We start from the raw sequence: 27,131 nt of genomic DNA on the forward strand, positions 1-27,131 counted from the left end.
ATAAATAAAGCTGCTATTGTGCAGACAAGGTCAAAATAGCTTATTTTGGCCCCTTCAGGTGCCATAACTCTGGAACCCATAACGGGATCTGGCCAGTTCAAGGAAGGAACCGAGATCTTATGGTGATACAAGTTGTGTGCAATTTGGTTAAAATAAAATCATAAATGAAACCACTATCGTGCAGACAAGAAATTGTTGACGGACGGACGCACGCACGCACGGACGGACGCACGGACTGACGACGGACGAAGGGTGATCACAAAAGCTCACCTTGTCACTATGTGACAGGTGAGCTAAAAATTGCAGAATCTTATTAATTCAAATTTGTTTCCATTGTTCAAAAGCTGAGAAAATTTTATTATATCGGGGTTTGTATAATAATACTGTTTTATCAATTGCTTCCTTTGTTCTTGAAAAAAATTACAACAAAGTAGGTAATGAAATTCATCTCCTAGTTCATTTTGTTCACATAAGTTACATTTTCTTTCTGCTAATGATAATCCTGTCCACCTACCAACTTCAACTGGGAGTCTGTGGTTTCTAGTACGAAAAGCTGTTAAAATTTTACAAAAATAGTTTGGTAACAAGAAGAAATATCTATTCATTCTGAAATTGTCCTTAAATAATTTATGATTATAGCTGCTTGTTGATTTTAATATTATGTCGTTCCATTCTTGTAAATATTGGTCATTTATCTTTTGTTTAAAAGCCACTGGAAACCATTTTCTATTCATTTCTGTCTGTTGGTCCCATATATTTCCAAATCCATTTTTTTGTACTAATTTTTTTACATATATTGACCATTTTGAATTTAATTTTCCTTGTTCCTGTAACCCATATAGAATTATATACATGTTATTAGATAATTTATTACTTGTTCTATCAGTTAATTTACTCCAGAAACTTATCATTCTAGAATTAATGTCTAGCTGTAGAGGTGTGACACCTAATTTTCCATATACCATATGTAATGGTGTTGACTTTTAAGATTCAGTATCAGTTTAAATAAAATTAACTGTACAGTTTCAATATCTTTATTATTTGAAAAGCCCCATAACTCACATCCGTATAACAAAATTGGTTTAATAACTTTATTATATAAATCAACTTGCAAGTCAATAGATAAAATAAGAGTTCTTGTTTTCTTGAGTAAAGAGAACACGGCCTTACTTGCCTGTTCTGCAATGTGTTTTTTAGTTCTAATGAAACTTTTTGTTTTTGATAAATAGAGATCAAGGTATTATATTCATTTGTTATTTCTAGAGTTTCACCATTAAAATGGAAAAGATTATCATATGTTCTACTCCTTAAGCCAAAGATAAGAACTTTATTTTTTAGTGTATTAACTTTTAATTTCCACTGATTACATAGTCCTCAAATACATTTCAACTTTTCTGTAAGTCAGCACTGCTTTCACTTAATAAAACTGTATCATCAGCATATAATATTATAAACAGTTTAAAATACATTCCAATGTCATCAAGGCTTATGTTACATTTGATACCATTTATATTTTCATCACTAAGAAAGTTTTTAAAATCATTTAAATAAATTGCAAATAATAAAGGAGAAAGATTTTCGCCTTGTCTTACACCGGACATACAAGGGAAAAACTGAGAATATCCTGTGTTTGTTTTTATTCTAGATTTTATATCTAGATACATGTTTTTGATAACATTAAAACATTTACCATTTATATTACAGTTTAATAGTTCTATCCAAAGTCCTTGTCGCCATACAGTATCAAAAGCCTGTTTAAAATCAATAAACACACAGAACAGTTTTTTCTTTTGTGCGCCTATTATATCTAAAAGAAATGTTAAAACAAACAAATTATCTATTATTGAGTGTTTTTTTCTAAAGCCTGCTTGACAATTTCGTATTAAATTACTTTCCTCAGCAAATTTGTTTAATCGATTATTTATAATAGCTGTAAATAATTTCCAAAGCAACTTAAAAGTGTGGTGGGTCTATAATTTTCTGGTGCTTGAATATTTCCCTTATTTTTGTATATTGGTATGACATTACCTTCTGTCCAGTCAAAAATAATGTTGAATAGCTTTACATAAACTGGTAACATTATATTTAAGGTGCTTTTAATATACTCATATAAAATATTATCTACCCCTGGACTTTTATTATTTTTTGAGTCGGATAAACGCTAAAGCGTTTGACGAGACCTTGCTATCGTCCGATTTCTCATTCTCATTAAACGGCCTCACAACACAGTGAATTGATGTAGTTCCATTAGATTGTCTCTAATTTCGAAGAGTTCATTGATCGGATGAAGTTCAGTTATGTCAATCCCATTTGATATGACCAATATACGATGTACTCTGTCAAATTTATGAAGTGTAATTGTGCAATACTCGAATAAAGCCACGTATTTTCTTCCGTGGTAACTCATTAAGCATAAACACGAATAACAATTCTGCGGGATTTGGTAATACATTTGTGCATATGATTATGTTGACTTATTTTTTGCCCTTTTGTCACATAATAGCAAATATAATGTTCACAAATTCAAATAAAAACTGCATATTGACTTATTAGCCAAATTATCCATTTTGTTACCCTGCCCGTTTCAAAAAATAATCTTTAAAATCATTGCGCAAATAACAAATTTATTGTGCTGTACATTTCACAAATTGCGCAGACTTAGCAAGCTCGCGTAACATCCTGCGAAAGACAAAATATAGTTCCAGAACATACTGCTAGTATTTTATCACATCTGTGAAATCAAATTATGACAGCTTCATTTTAAATGACCCGAATAAGATATTTGGAGTACGTTAATTCTTCCGCGAGACTTCGCGGATGAATCCTAATTAAATTATGGGCACTTGTCGGCGAACACATGTCACCTGTTTATAACAACGCATTGTCCGTAGTTTCTCTACGACTTTGCGTTTGAAAATACGGACTTCGGTTTACCAAAAAATACTACGAAGATCGGCCAGATCAAAATGATGCAAAATCGCGAGTGGCGAAAATGGAAACGTCTACATATGACTTCGTTCTAAATCGTAACCTTTCTAGAATTTTGACTGGTTCGGATAATTTGCTTACATTCAGGTCGCAAAAAAACATGAAACCGACACCCATTCTGCGTTTCATGACACATGGGTTGAATTTTGCAGTCAGTAAGCGGATAAATTATTGGGAGAAGAAGCTCTTACTGGTTTGTTTACTTACTACTGATTAAACGATTTTATTTCTTATTTTTCGAGAAATAAACAAATCGGCGAAACATTAAATTGTATTTTCTTGTAGTTTTTGAAATCGAAAGTAGATCGTCTATTTTAGACTGCTTTGACGAAACGAAACAATGTTTTATGAAATGATTTAAAAAAGAGGTAATTTCACCGTAAACTTCAATGTCAGATACTGCCAATTGCTGCTAAACTGTCTTCGTATCATCACAATTTTTAAAACATATTGTTGAAACTGGAGATTTGAGCTGTTTTATGAAATTTTAACATTCCAGTAACAGACATGATAGATATCATTGTAACAGAAATTATTCTGAATTTTATTTTCAAAACACATACATAGAATCTATATCAGACTTATATTCTAGAGTCCTGAGGCATGACTTGAAAGTAAAAATATGAAGTGACAATCATTCATACTTTGGATATTGTAATACTATAAAGAATCTAGGTAATATTTAGAAATTGAAACATATAATTTTCAGTTAGAAAACGCACCAAAGGGTCTACATTTTCAAAATTTTATTGTGGTGATATCCCAAACCCTATTTGTAGGAGGGGGTATCCTTCCCCCCCCCCCCCCCCCCCCCCCCCCCCCCACCACCATATTGCCACTTTACAGTTTGATACATTTGCCCTTTTACCAGCTGCCACAATGCCCATTTCAAAATCTGACTGCAATTCAAAGCAGGAAGAAACAGCCCTCCCCACACCCACCCTGCTACCGACCACGTAAAAATGGCTCAAACATTTTTCAGCCAAGTCTGGGCCTATCTGTCTACATGAATGAAAATGGATAATTGAAAGTGTAGTGCACGGACTTGGGGACTACTGACATGGTTTTGAAAGGGGTTAACAGGTCTGAAATAGAAGAAATGATGGTTTTAACTAAAATAGAACTGCATTTATTATTATCGGTTATCTTTTCCGAAATTGGTAGCTAGTCCAAGTAACTTCCCTCGTTTCGAATGCGCAATTTTCCTGTCAGTGTAAACATTATACATTGACACTCATTTACATATCTTTAAATGCAAGTATACTTTAAATTCACATCACTTATGATACGATTGAACAATACCTAATGTATGGCACGGTTATCACCAGGCCCTTTATCTGTAAAATATCTGAACAGTTCTTTCGTCCACCCGTTACAAATTGTATGTGGCAATCCGCGCTATAAAATTTCAATATATAAATTGTCATATTCAAATTTTATCATGTGCGAATATATACCAGCCGATAATTATATAATTACCCGTTTTGGTAATGCCGGAGGCAAATGTTTGCTCGAAAAATATATATAGTTATCTTAGTGTCAGCTGTCAAAATGTTGTTTGTACTTTCAACATTTTTATTTTTGCGAACCACTCTTCAATTTTAGAGAAATATATTGGATTTAAATACTTGTATAATGTCAATCAAAGTTTTACTAGGCATCGATGGAATGTCCATTTCATTGATATTTATTGTAACAAAATCTCTGTTCAGTTGAAAAAAACAAACTAAAAACAAACTGAAACTGGTAGAACTTGTTGAACATTTAATATTGTCTGTTCCATCTTCAGTAAGCAGGCAGCTGAACATTTAATAGCAGTAAGTAGGCAGATGGCTATTTCAATCAAAATAATTGCAAATCTTTACAGATTAAAACCTGTGACTCTTGGCGAAAATCGGCCAACGGGAAACTATAAAGAGTATTTCAGACAGCACATGTATACTCAATACTCTTTGTCGTTTTGTATACAACTAAGGTATATCTAGAAATAAAATATCTTTCAAAATATACTAAAACCACTTATTTAGCAGCGGTTTTAAATTCACTGAATATAATGCTTGTTCTTTCCACTTTTCTGATATGCTTGTTATGGTCCCTAAAATTGGGGGAGCATAGTTATAGCCACCTTGTCCATCACACTTTCTGTCCAAATGATATCGAAAATACCAAGTTGTAACTTTTACATGAGATCCATTTCGGTTTACTTTATTTCTAGATTTGATCCTTCTCAGATCAATCCTAGATAGGTTTGTTAGAACTTTGACACTATTGATGGAAATTGTATGAATCTTAAAAATTATTAGAATTGAAGCCTCAATTTACATACACCACTTTAGTCGACTTCATTGATTTATTATCATACATAATCTGAGGAAAAGAAATATTTGAAATACTAGTAAGTTGCATGGAAGCATATTATTTTTACCCACAAAACTAGTCATTCACGTGCATTCTGTATTCATTATTCCTGTTGTTTGATATTATAACCTTGCCATTTAGACTAAACTACCAGTATATCAATCATTAGCCGACTCTCAGGCCCTTCGGGCCTTTGATTAATGTTTTTACTCGTCTTCTGTGACTGGAATGTTTATATCCTCATTTATCTCATTTAATCTTGTTATTTCTTCTAGATTACTTGCATTATCGTCGGTTGAACTTGGAATTAATATTTTTGAAATATTCATATAAGTCATCAAGTTTAACATGTTGTTCTTGATGTGTTTTATTTACATTATTTATTGTATCCCAATCTTCTTTTGGGTTATTCCCCTTTAACCTTCTTAGACTTTCTATTTTATTCCTATTATGTACTTTATATGTTGTATTTATTTTATTTTTATACTGTTTACTAACATTCTTTAATATTTCTTTATTTCTTTCTGGTCTATTTTTATTATACATCTTCCGTGCAATATGGCACTGAATTCTCATGCTAAAGCAGTGGTTGAACCAAGGTTTAAATGTTTTGGTCATTTTTTTATTTTTTCTTCTATGCTGTTTAATCCCAAATGCTGAATATGGAGTTTATACTCTCAACAATTTGGTCTACGTTGACCTGGTTCACCATGCTAGAGTCTGCTAATGTATTCAGATTATCAAGTATACTTTCTACTTTGAATAAATCAATATTTTTCATAAAATTATCATTGCTAATATTGCAATCCCATAGTTTGATTAAGTTTTCATCACAAATAATGTTTTCTATATCATTTCTATCTTTTTTTTTTGTTAAAGTAACTGGGTAATGTACATCTGATAACAAATCTGAGAAACACTCTACCTGTATATTCTTAACTATCTAAAATAACTTTACTGTACAGATAAAATAGTCTATTGTACTTTTTCCTTTACATGTAGTACTTGTATTTACACCAACTCTACCTTTAATGATAAAAGGTCATTGCTGGCACAAAAACAAGGGCGTAACCAGGGGGGGGGATGCGACGGGTGCGATCGCACCCCCCTTTTTCAGCAAAGCTTGCATTTTTCATTACATCAAAATACCCTGGAATGTCCATTGTTCGTTTTTTTTCGGCTCGCTACGCTCGCCAGTTTGCATATATTTACTATTATGGACATTGTAACCTTAGTATACAGTCTGCTGATGACTGTCTATATCTCGAAAGATCAATGGATTGAGCCCCGGCAGCTTTTTACAGATTTTACATAACGTTTCAATGTTGAATCCGGCAATTTTATAGAAGATTGGATGTATTTATCAATACAGAGGACTGTTATTACAACGATCAATTTTGTTATAATATGTTGGATTAGGTGCTTATATGATAAATGCATTACTGTATTACAGTGTATAAGTGTTTGCTTTTAATATGGATTTTGTACGAGTATTAGATCTAGCCTTAGGAGGAATTATTCTTACTTAAGAAATTCTGTATTTTTACATGAAACTGTATTTGAAATCAAATTTTATAGCTGTGCCTTTTTCCTTAAGTTGTAGATATATTGTAAGAAAAATACAGGGTAATGCTACAACTGCTAAAAAAACAATAGAAAATATATTTTGTCGTGCATTTTTTAAACGCCGTTCAAAGATGCAATTTCCTGCGCCTTCGTCGATTTAGATAAAATTTAAATTGACCGAAAAGCGTATTTTAATCCCATTTCTTTTCTTTTCTATCGCTTACTTGCCTAACATTCTCAGCCGTTTACGTGTACGTGTAACTATTTAACTATTTGTATCATATAGCATTACTTTTATGCATAAATGTATAGAGGATATTTGTTTCTTTAGCGTGGATATGGAATAAATCTCATCGAGAAGTGGTGTAATTTAAATATTTTCACGAGCGCATAGCGCTCGTGAAAATATAAAAATTGCATCATCACTTCTCGATGAGATATATTCCATATCCACGCAAAACAAGCACATTTTCTTTTTATTTTATGCTTAATTACGTTGAGATATGCATTTTGCAACAAATTTTAATCTCAGCACGAGAAACAGACGCGCGTAAACGAACATTTCAGACGTGTTGTGACGTTAGAAAGACGCACACGACATAAAGTTCCATTTTATTTTATTTCTTGCTGCATAGCGTTATGAAATTCTCATTAAGTCGAGAAATATACTAGCAGGAACAAAGTGCAACTACAATGACCGGGGAGCTGATTTTAATGTTAAATACAACAAAACATGTGAAGTTTTTGATATAATCTTGTTTATAAATGGAAAGGAGATATAGAAAAATGTAAATATAAGAAATGAAACATTTTTCGGTGTTCATGCGAAATGAACGACAGAACAGGATCGGCAAATTAAACATGCATTGCTAGAGCGATTCATGGGTTTTCCGATCCTATTCTGTTGTTCATTTCGCGTGAACACGGTAAAAAAATATTTCATTTCTTAAATAAAGGATATAAAACTTTGTGTTAACTTTGTTTTGTATCGCATCTGTCAAATATTAAAAAAAAAAAAAAAAAAAAAAAAAAATGTTGTGTCTTTCTGTATAATACTTTTGTATTATTATTATTATCTTAACTGATTACAAATAAAATGAGTGAACTTACAAAGACGTTATTTATGTACTATTCACAGAAAAAAGCGATAAATTGAGTTGCATATCTACTCATCAGTAAGCTTTCAAATACATGCCAAATCGCACGAAATGACTTCTTGATTAAAAAAATTTTCGGGGGAAAGCCCCCCAGACCCCCACCGGCGGGAGGGGGACACCCCCTCCTACACCTACCCCCACTCGTCGTTTCACGACTCGTATTCGCACCCCCGTCCAAGAATTTCTGGTTACGCCTATGAAAAATCAATCAATATTTGACCATACTCATTTGTAGCTTTATCTACAACCTTTTTTTCTAAAGGCACATTGTACTCATTTAATATTGTTAAAATTTCATTGTTTTCATATACAAGTTCATCATTTCCATTTGTATGTAGAATAAACTCATCACACTGAATAAAATCAAATTTTTCTCCAACACGTGAATTAAAAATGTTTACACTCATTATTGTGTTTAAAATCTAATCTAAACCATAGCACTAATTTGCTTTCATTTTTTAAAACTGTGATTTTTGATCTCAATTCATTTTTAACTATCAGGCAAATTCCTCCAGACCTGTGCCTAGAATTCTCATGCCTGTTATATATATATATATATAATATATATATTTGGTAGCCATCAATTGTAACAATATCTAAATCATCAAGTTTGCTTTCTTGGATACCAATAATATCATATGTATTTATAAATTCTATAAACTCTGGGGAATTTAGCCTTGATTTCAAACCACACACATTTATTGAGCATAGTTTTATCTCTTGTTCTATTACAGTATTACTATCTTGCTTAGAATGCAAGTTGCCCTCTGCATCCTGCTAGAATTCATTCTCTTCCTGTTTAACTTCATAAACTGAGAGTTGTGCTGATTCATTATCCTTTTGTTCTGATTCTGATAAAACTTTGCCATTTGTAGTTTGTTGATATTTAACGTCACTTTCATTGTCAGAGTATTGGCTTGGGGGGTATTCTCTATGTTTTTTTGTTTCTATAAGTGTCTATTGGATTTCGCTGGTCTTTTACCAGAACGATTGTAACTTTTGTCATCTGCATTTTCCATATGAGCTAAGGCTTGGTATCTGTTTGCAACTTGAGTACTTACGTTTGCACTGGCTTGTGCTGTATATCTTTGTATGGGAGTATGGCACTGTCTATTATTTCTATTTATAGATTTTCCATAGTACACCTTTCTGTGACTATATTCTTTTTGTTTAGGTTGTTGTGTGGGACTTCTTCTATTGTAATGTGTGCCCTCATTTCTGTCAGTATTTTCTAGGACTGGATCCTTGTCTGGTATATACCTTTGATTTTCTATAAACAATTTGTCTCTTACCAGTTTTACCTTGTGGCCTTCTTCTTTTGCCTCTCTCAGTTTAGGATATAACAACTTTCTGCGATTTTCAATTTCTTTTCGGAATTGTTCTCTTACACCAAACTCTGTTTCTTTTAGTATCTCTAGGGCTGTATATTTAATGAGATCCCTATCTTTATCATCTTTATTTTTTGCAATGATTGGGCGTGGCTTTAACTGATCTCTTCTTCTCCTTCCAAGTCTGTGTATTCTTTGAAATTTTGTTGTTTGCTTTATGTTCATTTTCTCATTAATAAATTCATGTAATGTTTGTTCGGTATTTTCATGTTGTCCTTCTTGTAGTTCAGCTTCTTTTATATTATTGCATATCAGGTTTTCTTGCATGCTTCTACACTGCAGATCTAAAATTGTTTCATTTTGCTCATATTGAGATTCTTTGAGCTCCTGCATGTTTGTTTCAAGTCTGTTCATCGGTTTCTGTAAGGCCTCTATTTTATGTTTTAATTGTATTTGTTCAAAAGATGTGTTTTCATACAAATCACTTATAACTTCTATGCTATCTTGGTAACCACCAATTTGTTTTCCATAAGTTTTCACATTTTCATCAAGCTTACTAACTTTTTGGTCAACCCTTATCACTGAATTTTTATAGCATTTGTATCTTGCACCTGACTTTCTATTACATTAATTCTTGCATTTTGTGCTCTAATTGTATCTTCTAAACTCTGCCACTAATCCCCCTGTCTCTGTAACTGGACTTCAATTCCATTTAGTCTAACATACAGCCTTGTTTCTAATCCTTGTAGAATGTGAACCCAAGTGGGCATTTCATTTGGATCTTGTTGAATTAAGGGGGGTGCTTGTTGTTGGATAGGTATTTGTGTCTGTGTTTGTGAATAATTCAAATTTCTCATGTTGGCACTATGTCCACTATGTCTGTTGGTATTATTCATATCATAAATGTGATCTACAGTATTATTTGTTTGGTCAACCACTACACAATGCTACATGTCAACTATCTATGCTCAGGGCATTACGGTAATGGACAATAATATTTTTACAGAATATGAATGACACAACATTGAATAACAATATCAGAGATACTATAACGAAATATAGAATAACAATAATGACTTTTACCATTAGAATATCGAACATACAATAAGAATAACGACATATACAATAACAAATATGAATGATACGGCATTGAACAACAATATCAAAGATACCGAATAACAATAACGAAATACAGAATAACAATAATGACTTTTAACATAAGAATATTGAACATACAATAAGAATAACGACATATACAATAACAATAGTAAGACTTAGAATATGAATGACACGACATTGAATAACAATATCAAAGATACAATAACGAAATATAGAATAACAATAATGACGTTTATAGGTATCGCACATCACTACTCGCGCACTGGCACCACTGAGACCAGAAAGAAAATGCCCCTGTACATGTTATACCCTACCCCTGGGTATTCTATAAAGACATAATCGACTTTTCCAACAACGCGCTTTGATATGTAAACCAACAAAACAATAGCATAAATTTAAGTCAATACACTACGTTTACGATGCAAACAGTAATTCCTCGTTGGTCGAGCGGTAACGGTATTCGTGTTATACTCTTTCGTCGGGAGTTCAATGCCCAGACCCGTAAAAAGTTATTTTTAAAACTGTATTTAATTTAGGATGATTTTTTCCCCGTAACTCAGAACAATAATATTTTTTTACCTTGTATATTTCGGCCGTATCGCACAGCCTTCATCAGCAAAGTGCCTGGTCAGTGTTGCATAGCGTCATCTAGATGTACGATCCAGAACAAGAGAACAACCTTCATAGTTGAATTTAACTTCTTTCTTTTCAGTACGATTCAACAAAAACAACACGAGTACTAACTTGTTCACTAACATATATGTCACGGTTAACACGTAATTATGTTTAAATACGCTTCATCTTTAATATGATCTAACGCTTTCGTGAATGAATAAGAAACCAGAGAAAAAACAAACTTACAAAAAGTATGTAAATTAGAATGCGAAATGAAAAAAAAAATAGTGGACAGGCGCAAGGTTCGAACCATCAAAACTATCACTACAAAATGATTACATGCCTGTCCACTCAACCTACTGCGCCATCAAGCCAACTGATGAATTTATTTCTATACCTTTTGTTTTAAAAGAGAGTGCTAAGTACCGATTGTTTATTTACATGTTGCTAAAAATAAAAACGCCATAAAACTGTGTGGTACTTATACCATAAGAATATCGAACATACCTAACGACATTATACAATAACAATAGCAAATTTTAGAATATGAATGACACGACACTGAATAACGGTAACAAACATACAATAATATTAACATACATATATAATTTAGCAACATTTGACATGCCATACCCAATAGTAAATGTCATTTTAATTTCTTTATTTTTCTTTACTTATTTTATCTATTTTGTCAAGAAAACCCTATTGTAGCCCTTGTGGTTCATTTCCTGCGCATCTGCACTCTGAACAGTGATAAATTAAACGACAAACTGCACTCTGAACAGTGATAAATTAAAAGACAAACCATTCGAAGGCCTCGATTTTTTGATAAATGTAACATCTAACATCAAAATAGTCTTAATCGACAAGCAGGAAACATGTTTTCTTTTTGGGTTTAGTGCCGTTTTCAACTGTTTTTCAGTTGTTATGTTTGACTGGGCAGCTAACCTAATCAGAGATTCGGTGCGTGTAGTAACATTTGTTTTTCCTAAGTGTCGACTTCTCCGCATTAATCAGAGATACAGGAGAAATGATTTCAGGCACGATGTCTTTGATCACGGCGGAGAACATACGCCTTGCCAAGGATCGAATTCATGACCCTGTAATACGTAGAACTGCGCTCTCCTTATTATTGCTGTTACTAATACTGTTACTAATACGATTTGTGTAGAAACGGTTCAGCAAGTTGATTTTTGCATCACAATGTTCCGATAGAGGTGTCCACTTCACTAGCAGCACTCCTTAAGGTAAGTGTCACATGCTAAATTGTTAACCGATTGTTTAAAAAGTAGATGATTTTTTTCAAAAACATGGTTAATAAGATAAAGATTCATATAAAAGAATGAATCATTTTATGACAATAAAATAATATATTAATATAAAAATAAATGTGTTATTTTATTCATGTATGTCTATTCATATTCCTCATGTAGCGCATTATCTTCTGTAGTAACGTGAAAAAGTTGAAAATACTAAAATTCACTAATAAGACCACCCCGCTATTAAGACCACTTTAGAGAAGTCCCACAGGTGGTCTTAATGGAGAGGTTTCACTGTAGTTTGACATGGTTCTGTAGTCGTGAGTACAGAGATGTATACAGATATTTTCAGTTTCAGTTTGTAAACAAGACATCACTACTCAACATGTACGTGGAGGAGAGATATTTACGTGTGTGCAAAAATTATTCGCGTACATTTAGTTGGACTAGACTAAGGATGTGATTTTATATGTAGTAGACAGTGAGATATAGTTTATAGGTTTATGAGTTAAATTTGAAGTAGAGACATGTAAAAAAAACACATGTAGATCTTATTTACCGTTTTATATTAAATTAATCTTAAAACATGACTCGCACATTAAATGAAATACCTAATATTAATTACAAATGAATCTGTTTGTGATAAATATCATAAATTTACTTCTCTGTTGTTATCCAGTCTAATATATGGAGCACGTCTCAGTAAACAAGAGCACAGTAAATGAACCAGATATATTAACTTTCATCAAGTCTCAAGGTCATAGGCATACTTAGTCATGCAATAATTGTTTACGTTTGTAGGGCCGGAAGGTCAGATAATCTTGCATTGTTGTGAATGCAATACACAGTGTTCCTTCCCCTTATTGGAACAGAATTATATTAATTTTTGTATATTATATATTTTTCTTGTAAGACGAGAATAATAAATACAGAAACACTAAATTTACTTCTGACGCGCTTTTAATTGTATTGGACGAATTATTTACAGCAAAACACTGATTGAATACTGTATAGGCTACGGCACAGGCGGCAGAAACGTACCTAGGATACAGTATGGATCCATGAGCCATATGCACTTAAATTTACTACAATTATAATGTTTTCTTAGGAAAAAAATGACAGAAAGCCATTTTGAAAAAAAAATTGCTCCTGTGACAATGAGCCATTATAACTGTAGAAAATTTAAGTGCATATGGCTCATGGACCCATACTGTATCCTAGGTACGTTACCGCCACCTGTGGGCTACGGTACTACCCAAAAATTCAACAACAAAAAAAAAAACAGTGTGAAATGATAGCTAAGCCTAAGTGCACCTATTTACTTAGACTGGCATCAGTCGTTATAGAGTCATTGAATAAAAAAAAAAAATTCTGAGAAAATAATTTTGTGTCAGTGTGAAGAAATTAATATTATTACAGACTATTTGATCTCAACAGACTTTGTAAGTCTACTATTTACTAAATAAATTTATGTTTTATTCCGCCTATTACGGTGGCATAGAGGGGACATAGGAAATATTTTACTTATCACGTGCGCACGTTTTAGCTTCCACAGGCGAACGTGCGCATGTGATAACTATCACGTTCGCACGTGTTAGCTATCACGTTCACACGTGGTATCTAACACGTTCGCACGTGATAGCTATCACGTTCGCGTAGGAAATATTTTATTTATCACGTTCGCACGTGATAGCTATCACGTTCACATAGGAAATATTTTATTTTTCACGTGCGCACGTGTTAGCTACCACGTGCGAACGTGATAGCTAACACGTGCGAACGTGATAGTTAGCACGTGTTAATTAACACGTTCGCACGTGTTAGCTAACACGTGCGCACGTGATAAATAAAATATTTCCTATGTCCCCTCTATGCCACCGTAGCCTCTTCACGTAAAAAAGAAATATTTGGTATTTAAAAAACGACCTTAAAAATATCGGTTCAGACCCTCTTGTTTTAACTTTTCTACTGATACGACTAGTAATTAAGGCCAAAAAATACCGCAGCATCAAACTGTTTGATAGAGAGTACACTTGGTACTATTCTGTATTTTCCATAGCTGTGTTCTTTTTTTTTTCTTGGTTTAAGTAGTTGTTATTGTTGCCCTCATGTATATAATGAATGTATTTGTCTCTTGTTTTTGTATATGTGTACGAACTGAGAGTTGAATGAAATAAACTTTGAAACTTTGTAGTATAAAAGTTAAATACAGTAGATGATGATTTTATACATTTGAAGTAAATATCTAAAGAAATTATAATATTTTAGTGCCCATTGGAAATCTTTAAACTGAATTTTAAGAATTGTGTAATAGAAATGTTTTTTCTACAAAATAGTGCATTAGTTCACTGCTAAACCTAGGTAAATTGGACATGTGACCTTTTTAGTGTGTACATATTTTTTACAGTTTTGCTTAGCTGACCACTTTCAGATGCCTAGTTCAGTTGTGTTGTGAAATGTCAGTTCTGTTCTTGAATTTTACACATTTAAAAACCTACTTAGTTCTAATTGATATTGTAGCTCACGTTGAAAACCGGGGTGTGTGTGTGTTGGGGGGGGGGGGGGGGGGGGGAGGCACTGAACGGCTTACCTAAACAACAAAGATGGCGTCACTGCACGAAAAGGTGAGTTTTTTCCTAAACATTGTGTTTTATAAAAATACTGGAAAAAAACACCAGGCTATAAACCTGCTACACACTTTTTGGAACATACCAGTTTTTGTAACAGCACAAAAGTATTTGTAGTTTTCCAGGACTGCTGGTCACGGGATTCGAATCGCGGTAAAATCTAACTGAAATCGTATGTTAAGGTTCAGTGCATTTTGCTAAAATAGTATTTTTCTCGAGTTATTCAGGACTATAGGCACTTTTATCATAAACTTTAGCCTTCTGTTTTAAATATTTGCCCAAAGTCATCTGTCTTATGCTAAATGAGCTTTTAAAATTCAACAAAACTCAATTTTAACTGTTATGGTAAGGTTCAGTGCCCAAAATTAATGGGTAAGGTTCCGTGCTATTCAAACACATCATTGTAGGGGTTCATAATTTCTCGTTTCAGGAGGTAACTAACTTGATGATTATTAGAGTGCGTAGGTATTCAATTTTCTCTCATTCTCATACCATATAACAGTTGTCAGATTTACGTTATAAGTAAATAATTTGATTACCGTTCGTGAAAAAGCCTTGAAATGACATAAATATGCTGGTGAAATGATAGCTAAATAGCTTGACTGTATCCTGACATTATACTGAACTAAGAAAATGTATGACCACAATTTCACGTATTATGTTTTACAAATATTCCAGTATTTGCTAACCTGCACTCAGTTTCTAATCAACAGTAGATTGAAGGCTGCTGTACATTTCAACATGTGGCATATTACTGAAGGATTAAATCAAAGATTTTTTTAACAACTGACATAATCTAGTTGGATCTTATCGAGTTTTGAGTATATTTACAGAGGATGTGCCATACAATAAACACTCCTATAGTCCTCCAAGAAGAGTATGCAATGCTATAAAAATACTGTTTGCATTTTTAAGATTGCGCTCTTTACATTTTTTTAAAATATATATTCTACTGAATGAAACACTTTGTAGCACGTTTGCTAAATTGCGAATTGCAGAATTATTCCTACACAATAGTTATGATCACACATAAAGCTCCCAGAAGTGTTTAAGAGCAGCCCACGGGGGCCAGCATCTGATAGGTTTCTGAGGATAAACCCTATTAACCGACACAGGAAGAACAAACTGCTTCAACAAACAACTACACTTTACTACACAAATGAATTACGAGATTCAACAATTCGAATGCGATGTGATGTTATCCTTTAGTCATGAAGCGCTTCGAAACATTATTGGTAAAGTGTCAGGTTTATGTCCCAGAAGTCATGGGTTCGCTAGTTTGCAGCGTCTTACCATAGGCTTTACCAATAGCTCCTTTTCTTGGCACCCGGTTTGGTACAATAATGTACTCCTGATTTCGGATCAAAAGCTCCTTCATCCCTTGTGTTTGCAAAATGAATGTCACCCCCTTTCACACTTATTAAAGTGTTACATAACACAAGATTTAGCTTAGCAAAAAGTTCCTTTTAGCGCATATGCAACATTCTGTCTTTTAAGAAAGTCTGATTTCCATATCATGTAACAGATGTTTAATATGACCACTGTATGTTTTCGTCACGTGATTAACACACGCGAGCACCTACATATATATATGAGACATTATCAAAAGATGCCACTTTTCATGTGCAGGAGCCATATCTTTAATTTTGGCATTTAATTGCTAAAAAACCCAGTACTTATGAAAAGTGTCGATGTTTCCCGACAATGTGAGACATAAATAAGTTAGCTAACATGCTTAGATATTTTTTCATGAGAACTCAAAAGCCCAGTTTTTCCATGATGTAACGTGTCTCAAAATAAAATTTTCAACTTCTGAGTGAATTCTCTAAAAAGTTACGTTGGCTATGCCATTAATTTATACCATCAATTTCGATTTGATATCTCCCCGATATATGGATGTTGAGACATATACATTAAATCAATCCTTTCTTACTTTTATTTTGCCACAAAATTTGTAATAAAATATTTGCAGTTTTGTCCGTTCTGTAAAAAAGTAAAAAATACAAACTGATCCCTGAAAATCATCAAATGACTAGTACCTCCCTTTTGAAGAGTCATTCCTACATAAGCGCTATGGCGGTGTCCCCGGTAGTTTTTATTTCAATTTATTACAAAAAGTGGATTTAAATGTAGGTAATTGACTGCGTATATTTTATGTGCATCTGTAATGTAACGCTGTTAATTTTTAGTAAAATGCAAATGATCAAGACTTTGTGCAATAAGATAGATCGTAATGACGATTTTGTTTTTTAAAATCATACCCAGAAATCTAAGCCAATTTGCAGGCTTATTGGCGAAATTGTCTCCCTTGAAAACAGGTTATCGGGTATATCGATTAGCCATTATCGGTCAATTTACGCCTATTGAAATATAGAAAGAGAAAAATTTTAACACATCAAATGAGACCAAAAGCATCATCTGACAATATTTATTAAGTTATTGAAGTAATCTGCAATATTTGCACTTTCTTTCAATATAATTTTAATAAAATAAATATGATCTTCTTGCTTCCCTAAGCGTTTGAAATAAGTAACTAATTTTGATCCCGAGTCCCATTGATTTCTGTAGGAAATGACAGATTTTAAGCTTTACATGGTCTTTTAGAATGATTTATTCTTATATTTATAATCATCTCACAACATTTATTAAGTTATTGAAGTAAACTAGAAAAGTTAATCTTTCTTTCAATGAGTTTATTTTTAAATTATTTTTATGTCTTCTTGCTTCCCTAAACGTTTATCACTGATTTTACTAATTTGGAAAATTTTGCCCGTCACAGTACACGTGTACTGATGACACCGGATAAACTGAATTAGAATTAGACATGTGTGTCAATCTAATTCCGTGTTTAATGTCATTACTTTGTCAGATTAAATAAAAATAAAGTTATTTTAAATTACATGTTTAAATAAAAATATTCCATTTTTTAATTCATTTAATACCATTTTCACAACTAGAATTATTTATTGCATTAAAACGTAACATAACATAAAGTTGATTAACATATAGAACTACATGTTCATATTTAAACTTGAATATTGTAAATGTAAATATAACAAGTCCATTGGGTCGGGTGTAAATTTCATGTTTCTTGTTTGTAAGTATTTTATTTTATCTTTTTCGGTGGTTTATCGAAATATAACGGTGAATTATATCCTGATAAACTCACTGGCCACTCAATGAAAATTATCAAATCTGATACCCGGATTAACGTCAAAAAGTTTACCGAGCGTACTGAAAGCCGGAAACAATATGACGATGACGTCGTTAAAATGACGTCATCTTTGCGATGCTTCCTGATAAAATTTCCGGCAAATTTCGACATTTTATTGAAATAAACACAACAAAAGTAGAGTTTTAGACATAAAATAAACAGAAAAATTGTTGGTATCGATGTAATATCACGGTAATTTCACTCGTGAACACCAAAAGTTGTTATTTTCACTCGTGGCTGCGCCACTCGTGAAAATATCACTTTTGGTGCCCACTCGGTGAAATTATAACGTGATATTACACCGAAACCAACAATTATCCTCTATATAATATTGTTGTTAAAAATTTCTTAAAAAAAAAAAAAAAAAAAAAAAAAAAAAAAATTTCTTATCTTATCTTTTTGTAATGATTATATAATGTATGATAAAGTCAAATAACGTGTTTGACAATAAGTTAACCGAATGCTGACATATTTCTGTTTATTACCGTTACTAATTGGATTAGTATCTGTTTGTCTGACATGCCCCGCGGCCTAAAGGGACAATTATTACAGCTCTTGCATAAACATGACATGCTTTCCGCCATTTTGAAGGGACAAGTTCTTATAGTCTTGTTTAAAAGTCTAATATATTCTGTGCTGTAACTTGTCCATGATGTTACGAGAATTTGTTACAGCATAGACGGAAAATATTACATCACAGACAATTTTACTTTATTGTATCATGAAAATCTCAAATTAAGTTAACAGTTGGGTTTATTTTGAAGTTTCGTCCCTGTCAAAATAATTCATAGTGAAACGGACAGGATTTATGTTTATTCTGGTATTGCTAAGATGTTAAAATGGACATATGGAACTTCTTTGTTACATGATGGACATCAGAGATAAAACATGTGTTACAAGCAGAGACATCAGGTGAAACAGACAGGTTACAGTAGAGACCACTTTCATTGCAAGAAAATGCACACAAAAAATGGTAACAGTAAAATTTGATGTAAACATTATGTTGTAGTCTAGCAGATCCTTTGTAAATTATAAAGCTCATTACTTTTATGGTTACATTGTTATTTTAGGAGATGTAGTATGAATGTTTGACGTTACAGCAGAGACACTTTGACGAAAGCTTAAGTTACTTTATTATATAATATTATATCTATTGTATATATACACTAAAGTCTTAATTTGATGAAACCCAGTGGATAAACTCAGTGGAATAATAAAAAAAAATGTTTTAAAATGTTTAAACGTCCATAAGTGACATGACGAAAAATCATTGTTACAGCACGGACAAGAATTTTCACAAAAAGCAAATGTATATATCTTATTTTCTTTTGTATCTTTTATTGTTCTTAACTATTTCACGCATATATTTCCACTACTTTTATGAAACAGGTCTGGACTTAAAGGAAACATCGTGAAACACTAAAATGATTAAATGTGCATAAATCAATTTTTTGTTACATGATGGACAACTATTATGACAAGAAAGACACAATTCATTTTTTTTCAAACTTTTTGTGTTATTTATGTAAATAAGTTTCTTTTATTCAAACTTCCATCAAAATCATCGTTATAATTCAACTGTAGATAATAAGAGATTGAAATACTGGTTAACACCGGTACCTGACGAATTCGTTACACCACGGACAAGAGTATTTGAAAATTGAATAGTATTTGAGAGTACATATCCTTTAAAACAATTTGAAAAGCTTAATAGTGTTAGATTAATTACAAAATAAGTCAAACTATGTGATGAAAATCTTATATAAAAACTAGTAGGTGGCTGTAGTGACTTGCGGTCAATCTTACCATTTACCTTGAAAACTTTGAATTTTATGACATCTTAACTTTAGATTATAAAGTGCACTGTCTTTCAGAAAATGGGGAAGATGTCCAATGCGGAACGACAACGAAAGTTTAGTTTAAACAGAGATGCCAGCCCCACGAAGGGGCAAGCCTACCTTACAAAATGTAAACAGAAAATATAAAAATGATAAGCTATGTGGTTAAAGAAAGTTGGTGAAAGATATGACAGACAGAGAACGCAGACATGCCAGAAAGCAATGGCGAAACGAAAAGAAGGTGTTAAGGAAAAGACAGGAAAAGGAAAAAGAGTTCCAGAGAACTATTATCACACCTCCGTCTTCTCCAGAGCACGTAGAAAATCAGAAAGGAATATCAAGACAAAAACAACAAGCACGTAAACAGCAGAACAAGGAAAGAGCCAAAGTCTATTTTTAACCGAGCCATGACAATGTAGAGAGTCAAAACCTTCCTGGAGACCACTTGAAGAACTCACAAGAACAGAACTCGGAAGATGGTGTGACAGTTTATGTCTATAAGAATAAGAATGGACTGTATGAAATTTCGTTTGAGGAAAGGGAAGATGAAATGAATGTAGAACAAGAGAAAGAAATATCTAAAGAATCAGAGGAAAGAGACTCTACAGAACAAGAATTTGTGACGACTATGAGAGATACAAATAAAATGAGTGTAGACCAAGAGAAAGAACAGCCCAAAGAATCTGAGGAAAGAGAATCCACAAAACAAGAAACTATGACGACTATGAGAGATACGAATGAAATGAGTATGAGTGTAGACTAAGAGAAAGAATTATCCAAAGAAATAGAGGAAGATCAATCTACAAAACAAGAAACTGTGACGAGTATTAGTGATACGAATGAAATGAGTGTAGAACAAGAGAAAGGAGTATCCAAAGAATCAGAGGAGGGAGAATCTACAGAACAAGAAACTATGACCACTATTAGTGATACGGATGAAATGAATGTAGAACAAGAGAAAGAATTATCTAAAGAATCAGAGGAAGGAGAATCTACAGAACAAGTACCTATGACGACTATTAGTGATATGAATGAAATGAGTGTATGACAAGAGAAAGAATTATCCAAAGAATCAGAGGAAAGAGAATCTACAGTACAGGACACTGTGACATCTTTGCGAGATACGAATGAAATGAGTGTAGAACAAGAGAAAGATTTATCCAAGGAATCAGAGGAGGGTGAATCTACAGAACAAGAAACAGTACCGACTATGAGAGATACGAATACAATGAGTGTAGAACAAGAGAAAGAACTGTCCAAAGAATCAGAGGAAAGAGAACCTATAGAACAAGGAATTGTGACGACTATGAGAGATACGAATGAAATGAATGTAGAACAAGAGAAAGAACTGTATAAAGAATCAGAGGAAAGTGAATCTGTAGAAGGTGAAGGTGAAAATAAGAGGTCCATGGATAATGCACATGGTATCAATGAAAGACAAGAAAACGAAATGAGTGAAAAATCAATGGACTGTGACATTTATTACACTGTAAATGATTCAGTTGACACTATTAAAAGCAATGTCGTTTTAAAAACAGGGTAGAAAAAAACGAACTGAAGCAAGAGTCTGAAACAAAACATATCAGCATAAATATGCGAATGAAACGGATTAAAGTTGTCAATGAAAGGTTGAATGAATTGCTGCTATCAAGGGAATCAGTCTTTGAATGAATGAGATACCAATCTCTGTTGGTCATTCTATATAAGAAGTCGAGACGTACAATCATTGCTCAAGAGATTTTACAGTTACGGATTTACTGTTAGTTTTGTGTTTGACTGGTTAAAAGTATTCATTGAGAAATAACATTCTCATTTTGTTGTTGTTACATTAAAACTTTGTATAGTTGAAGTTATTTTGTGAACATCATGTTTGAATATCCGACTTTTGAGTATTTGACAACATTTTCTTATCTAAACGATATTGAGAAAGGTTGTTCTCGTATTTTCGTATTAGAAGTTTTCATATGCAAGCTTTTGATTTGAACAAGAGTTAGAACAGGAAATCTCATATTTCGTTAGAGTTACAGTTTTGATTTACAATATTGATATTTGTTTGAACAGCAATTGAGAAAAAATCTCTCGATTTATTCTTTGAGGTTCGATTTTGTATTAGTTAATTTGTTTTATTTTTTAAGAGTTATATAGTTCTACTAATTATAATTATGCAATTGCCGGTCTTATGAAAATAAAACGAGCTTTTCGAGCTTTTATGTCTATGATGTAACATAATTCCAAATTGGAATGAAAAAAAACACTAAGTATTATTGTGTTTCCTCAAACATTGATATAAAACTCTACAAACACATTATGTGTTTACTATTTCATCTTTTACATCTAAAAGCTAGGTTTCGAATCAATAATATGAATTGTTTTGATTTTTCGAATATGTCTATCCTGTAACGCAAAATGTCCATCCTGTAACATGTTTAATAACATTCAATGCCTTTCATAATGTGGAAACCATACTAATTCGATACTCTTAGTACAAGTGGAAGTTGACGTATGTTCTGTTATATTTGAATTAGAGATTTGTTTCAAAATGTTAAATAAAAATGTTTAATTTAAATAGATGTGTTTGATTTGTCTTTTACGTAATAAAACTTGGTCCATGCTGTAACGTAATTTCCGTCCCGGTTGTGTTTGATGTGTTTGATGTTAATTTTATAAGCCAGTCCTGTTTAATACATAAAATGGCTGTGTTTTTTCCTGAAACTGATGGTATATCTTGAACCGAAAGCAAAAGGCAAACAATTATTTGCCAGGCTTTATGAATTTGAATAAAAAATACCTTGCACTAAATATATCTTTCCAGTTTATGACTCGTACACTTTCAAAATTTTGTTATTGTGCATTTGACTAGTAGTTTTTGGCTATTAATTTATTATAATGATTTATAAGATTCTGTTGGCACTGGGGACAACATGATGGATATTTGTTAAACAATTTAAAATTTTATTTTAAATACTGTTACAGCACGGAAACAATGCATTACCTAATAGAGTTTTGAGAAGGGTTCTTCTTAAATGAAGACACATTAAGCTTTCAAACAACTTGAATAAGATAGAAAAAGGTTTATGCTAAAACAAACACTCGAAGAAAAAGGTAGGACATATTCATTTTTTCAAATTTTGCAAAACGGAAAAGTGGCTTATTTTGATATCGTCTCATATACACACAAAATATTTCACATATACATTTGCGAAACGTTAGAAAAAGACCTAAACAGGTAAACAAAGAAAAGAAGCATCTACAATCCAGAACTTTAGCATTTGCAAGTTGCACAGATATATTCGATGCTATAAAACATCACGCGACCAGCGACAATTTCATTGCATGGTCATTTGGCAGGAGTCTATTTTAGATCATGCATATTCATATATTTATCTCTGTTCTACAGTATCAACTATTCAATGCACGGGTTAATACTCTATATGAATTATTGTTCCTTGTCAGCTTGCTGTTAATAATATGCAATTCACAATAGATTTACGTAAAGACGCATGAACACACATTGGCATAGCGAATATGCAGGAGTCCAAGATGGCGGCACCCAAATGGTAATCGGATGCTTTTGACAGTACCCATGTATCCATAACCTGCTCAGTCAAGTGTGAAATGTCAACCATAAGTGTTCCCTCTCAAGAGAAGGAACAATAACACTTTATCGATCTTACACTTTATTAATACTTAAACAAATGTGATGTTTGTTTTGAAGCTGTACATCCTATATGTCTACAATACAAGGAAATGTTTTGAATATTTTAAATTGAAAACTGAAATTAGGAAAGTTTTTTTTGCAGCCGCGAAAACTGATGACAAAATAAACTTTATATATAATAGGACAAATGCGGAATAACATTGCAACAAAGGCAAAAGTTATCCATATGGAATCGAAAGAAATAGAGAAACATTCCCTGGCGTTGTAGAGATATAACTACCAAGTAAATTTGAAAAATATTGGCATCATCTAGATAAATGTCTTGTCAGTATATTAAATGGACTCTGCGTGCATTTCGGAGAAGCTCTTGATTTAAAAAAAAAATGCAAATTTGTCATCGTACGGCTTATAAAAAGTGTAGTTATCGTAGTTTGACTATCTGGTAATATGCTTCGTTTCAGACAATTCCATTGGTATATACTTTATTTAAACTTTTGCTTAATAACAAACCCACAAATCTGAAGTATCTAGACCCACTCTTTTTCCGATAAAATGAACCTTAACCTTACCAGTTGTACTGGATTCTTCAGGATAAAACATTGAGATAACGTAAGATAATGTAAATTCCAAATTATAATAAAACAACAGCTGAATGCAGAAATAAGTTTATTATAGCGAGACTAAATAAGCGATGAACAGTAACGAGCATATATGTAAACCACGTTGACTTAGTTTTCATTGCACATTCCGGAATCGAATACCCTTAACCTTGGTGGTGGAAGGACCTGAAAGCATTGTCAATGTGTAAAAAATTGAGATTTCTTTTACATCGTAATATGCATAAAAACATCTGTCAAGCATAACTTGTAAATAATAGAAAAAAATCTGGAATAAATCATCATGACTCGAAAGCATGTTAAGAAAAGAGATACTTGTGATTTCAACAATATATACAACCATTTTATTACTTGTTCTTAACCTATATTTAGAAGAAAATCACATTACCTATTAAAGGCAACATTTCTGACTACATGCTTTAAATAACAGCGCTTTTTACAATTTAAAATTTGGCAGAATCTTATGCTCTTTTCTTAGGTCAAAATACATCAGGATTATTTTCATAAAAAAATAAAACTACCATATTCTTCTACAGCATCGGACCCTACAGTGATGATATTTACACCACCAACAGCGTCCTGCGTATCTTTCCGCTGGGTAACAGCGCTTTCTGCATGAGCATTTATTGTAGTGGTGTCCTCGTCTGTTCATTCCAAAGCCGCTCATCCCTCCAGTCATTCCACCAATGCCATTCATCATACCGCCATCTATCCCACCATGACCCATATGACCACCCATCCCACCCATTCCGCCCATCATACCCATTCCACCCATACCACCTGTTCCGCCCATCATACCCATTCCACCCATCCTATTCATTCCACCAATACCACCTGTTCCGCCCATCCCATCCACTCCACCCATCCCATCCACTCCGCCAAAACTCATTCGTCCCATACCACTCATTCCGCCAGACCTCATCCCACCATAGCCCATACTGCTCATTCCACCGTAACCTACGCCGCCTGTTCTGCCATATCCTATTTCGCGCATTCCTCCAAAGCCGGTTCCTCCCATTGCGCCGCCCAAACTACCATAGCCATAGCGCATTCCACGGCCCATCATCCCACCTGAATATGGCATCATTCCACCACCGCCGCCTAGCAAAACAGTTAAACGTTAACATTTCACTAGTTATCTGATAGTTCATGTATTCATTACATTTCTTTAACAAGCTTTACTTATGCAAGTACTAAATTCTTGTTCTACGTGTAATTTAGACTAATGACAATAAGCAAATGTACTCAAGAGAAGAAAACGAAAACGTACCTGCCATGATACCTCCATATTTTATACCTGAAATTCAGAAATATGGATTCAAGTATTGGACAGATTGTCTGTCGTTCGGATAGACAAGCTTACAACTTATGTAAGACCAAGAAAAAAATCGAAAATTGGGTACCTGTTTTAATTTTGATACATATATTTGTATCAATCCTGACAGGTTTTTCTTAAAATGAATTTGGCTCAAGAGGAAGAGTACAAACATTTTAAGAACAGTTTCATTGTTACAATATTTCAATCAAAAAGATAATGGAGGATTACGTCCTGAAAGAAACTAAAATTTTCATATACTGAGGGAATAATTCAGGAGCTGTTAAAATTAAAAAAAAAACACTTCAATAATATCAAATAGTGTTAAACGGAAAGTGATCCAACATCTCACACAACTGTCAAGAAGTTTTAAATATGTATGAATATACAAGTTTCAGAAAATAAGACAATTAAGGCTAAGTAAACTACCGTCGTCAAGATACAGCGTGTTATACAGTAACAATATATATAGAAGCAGGTCCTTTTACAAAAATAAAATGACATACCTTGTGAAATATCGAAAACAGCGCATAAGGCTGTAAGTATATAGATGGTATTCATGCTGAACGTGCAAGCCGAATGTCCGAACGTTTAGTGAAAATATTGTCTTCTATTTATATGCTTCTTCAGACAAGCTTGTAAACATGATTACGTATTTTGTGGTCTTTTGATTGATTTTCGTCACAAGTTGCCAGTTTCTGATTGATTAGAATGCAAAATTTGACATTTGATATTTTAAAGCGATTCCCGACCAATAGCTTACATAAATTCAGTTCAGGTTTCCTAGCTTTAAACTGTTTGAATAACTCGTGTAACAACACCTTTTAATATGGAGGCCATCAATATATCGCGTGAGTATGTCATCCGATCCTACTATATGACTAATTTTCAGCATTAAATACTGGCAGATGAAGACTCTGGACTGCCATCCCGGCATTATCTAAGGCGGTTATATAGGTAGAAACAGTCATTGGTTGTTTTCACAAAAAGGTAAGGGGCAGCGGTCGTTACCACCTTACAATCATTTGTATGTTAGTTAAAGTTCCTTAAATGCTAACGATTTAATGTATAAAAGGAGAGATATAAAACTATGTTATAAAAATATATTATGCAGAATAGAATGGTTAAAAAGCAATGATTTTAATGTAATACATGAACTGTCAAGGATATAAAGGGAGGCGAACAATCGCAAACAGTAGATTTAATGATATTTTCCGCTGTGTTAATAAATACTCAAACTGGTTGTAAATATGCGAAATAATTGTAGCCAAAAAGAGAGGGAAGAATGAAAAAATGCTAATTCTTTGTTTAGAACCCGAAGTATGTAGAGCTACATTATTAACGAATTTTACTGTAATGTACTTTAATTTTTAAATCAAAATACATTTTGTGTTGACGATTGCTCGGCTGCAGTACCTTTAAAAAAAAAGAAAAAAATGTAACTTTTGACTTGATACATTTTTATGCATTAT

General features: G+C 33.0%; 4 protein-coding genes across 5 annotated transcripts in view; 2 read left to right on the forward strand and 2 right to left on the reverse strand.

Annotated features, from left to right (window-relative positions):
• The window catches only part of LOC123538414 (uncharacterized), a 28,199-nt gene extending 15,000 nt beyond the window's left edge, over positions 1–13,199 (reverse strand). The window contains exon 1 of the mRNA XM_053523307.1: positions 13,052–13,199. The gene's annotated coding sequence lies outside the window, so the exon portion shown is untranslated. The remainder of the gene's footprint in view (positions 1–13,051) is intronic.
• On the forward strand, positions 12,770–22,635 carry LOC123527423 (protein PRRC2C-like). Of its 2 annotated transcripts, none has more exons than XM_045306862.2 (2): positions 12,770–12,871; positions 20,106–22,635. In XM_045306862.2, exon 2 carries the CDS (start codon positions 21,202–21,204, stop codon positions 21,610–21,612), a length of 411 nt encoding a protein of 136 aa, XP_045162797.2. In that variant the 5' UTR covers positions 12,770–12,871; positions 20,106–21,201; the 3' UTR covers positions 21,613–22,635. The 2 variants fall into 2 exon arrangements, with proteins under 2 accessions (XP_045162797.2, XP_053379283.1); XM_053523308.1 differs by lacking the exon at positions 12,770–12,871 and adding an exon at positions 18,687–19,204.
• Positions 20,257–21,117, forward strand: LOC128546147 (trichohyalin-like). The gene is made up of 3 exons (XM_053522597.1): positions 20,257–20,428; positions 20,489–20,815; positions 20,852–21,117. The coding sequence occupies exons 1-3, from the start codon at positions 20,257–20,259 to the stop codon at positions 21,115–21,117; spliced, it is 765 nt and encodes a 254-aa protein (XP_053378572.1).
• Positions 22,636–24,376: 1,741 nt separating the features above from the next.
• Positions 24,377–26,458, reverse strand: LOC123528215 (uncharacterized). Its single transcript, XM_045307944.2, has 4 exons — positions 26,166–26,458; positions 25,615–25,641; positions 24,866–25,445; positions 24,377–24,512 (listed from the first exon to the last, which is right to left on the reverse strand). The coding sequence occupies exons 1-4, from the start codon at positions 26,218–26,220 to the stop codon at positions 24,491–24,493; spliced, it is 684 nt and encodes a 227-aa protein (XP_045163879.2). The 5' UTR covers positions 26,221–26,458; the 3' UTR covers positions 24,377–24,490.
• Between the last annotated feature and the right edge of the window lie 673 nt (positions 26,459–27,131).

The sequence above is a fragment of the Mercenaria mercenaria genome, chromosome 14 (assembly GCF_021730395.1).
Source record: "Mercenaria mercenaria strain notata chromosome 14, MADL_Memer_1, whole genome shotgun sequence".
Taxonomy (NCBI): Eukaryota; Metazoa; Mollusca; class Bivalvia; order Venerida; family Veneridae; genus Mercenaria; species Mercenaria mercenaria.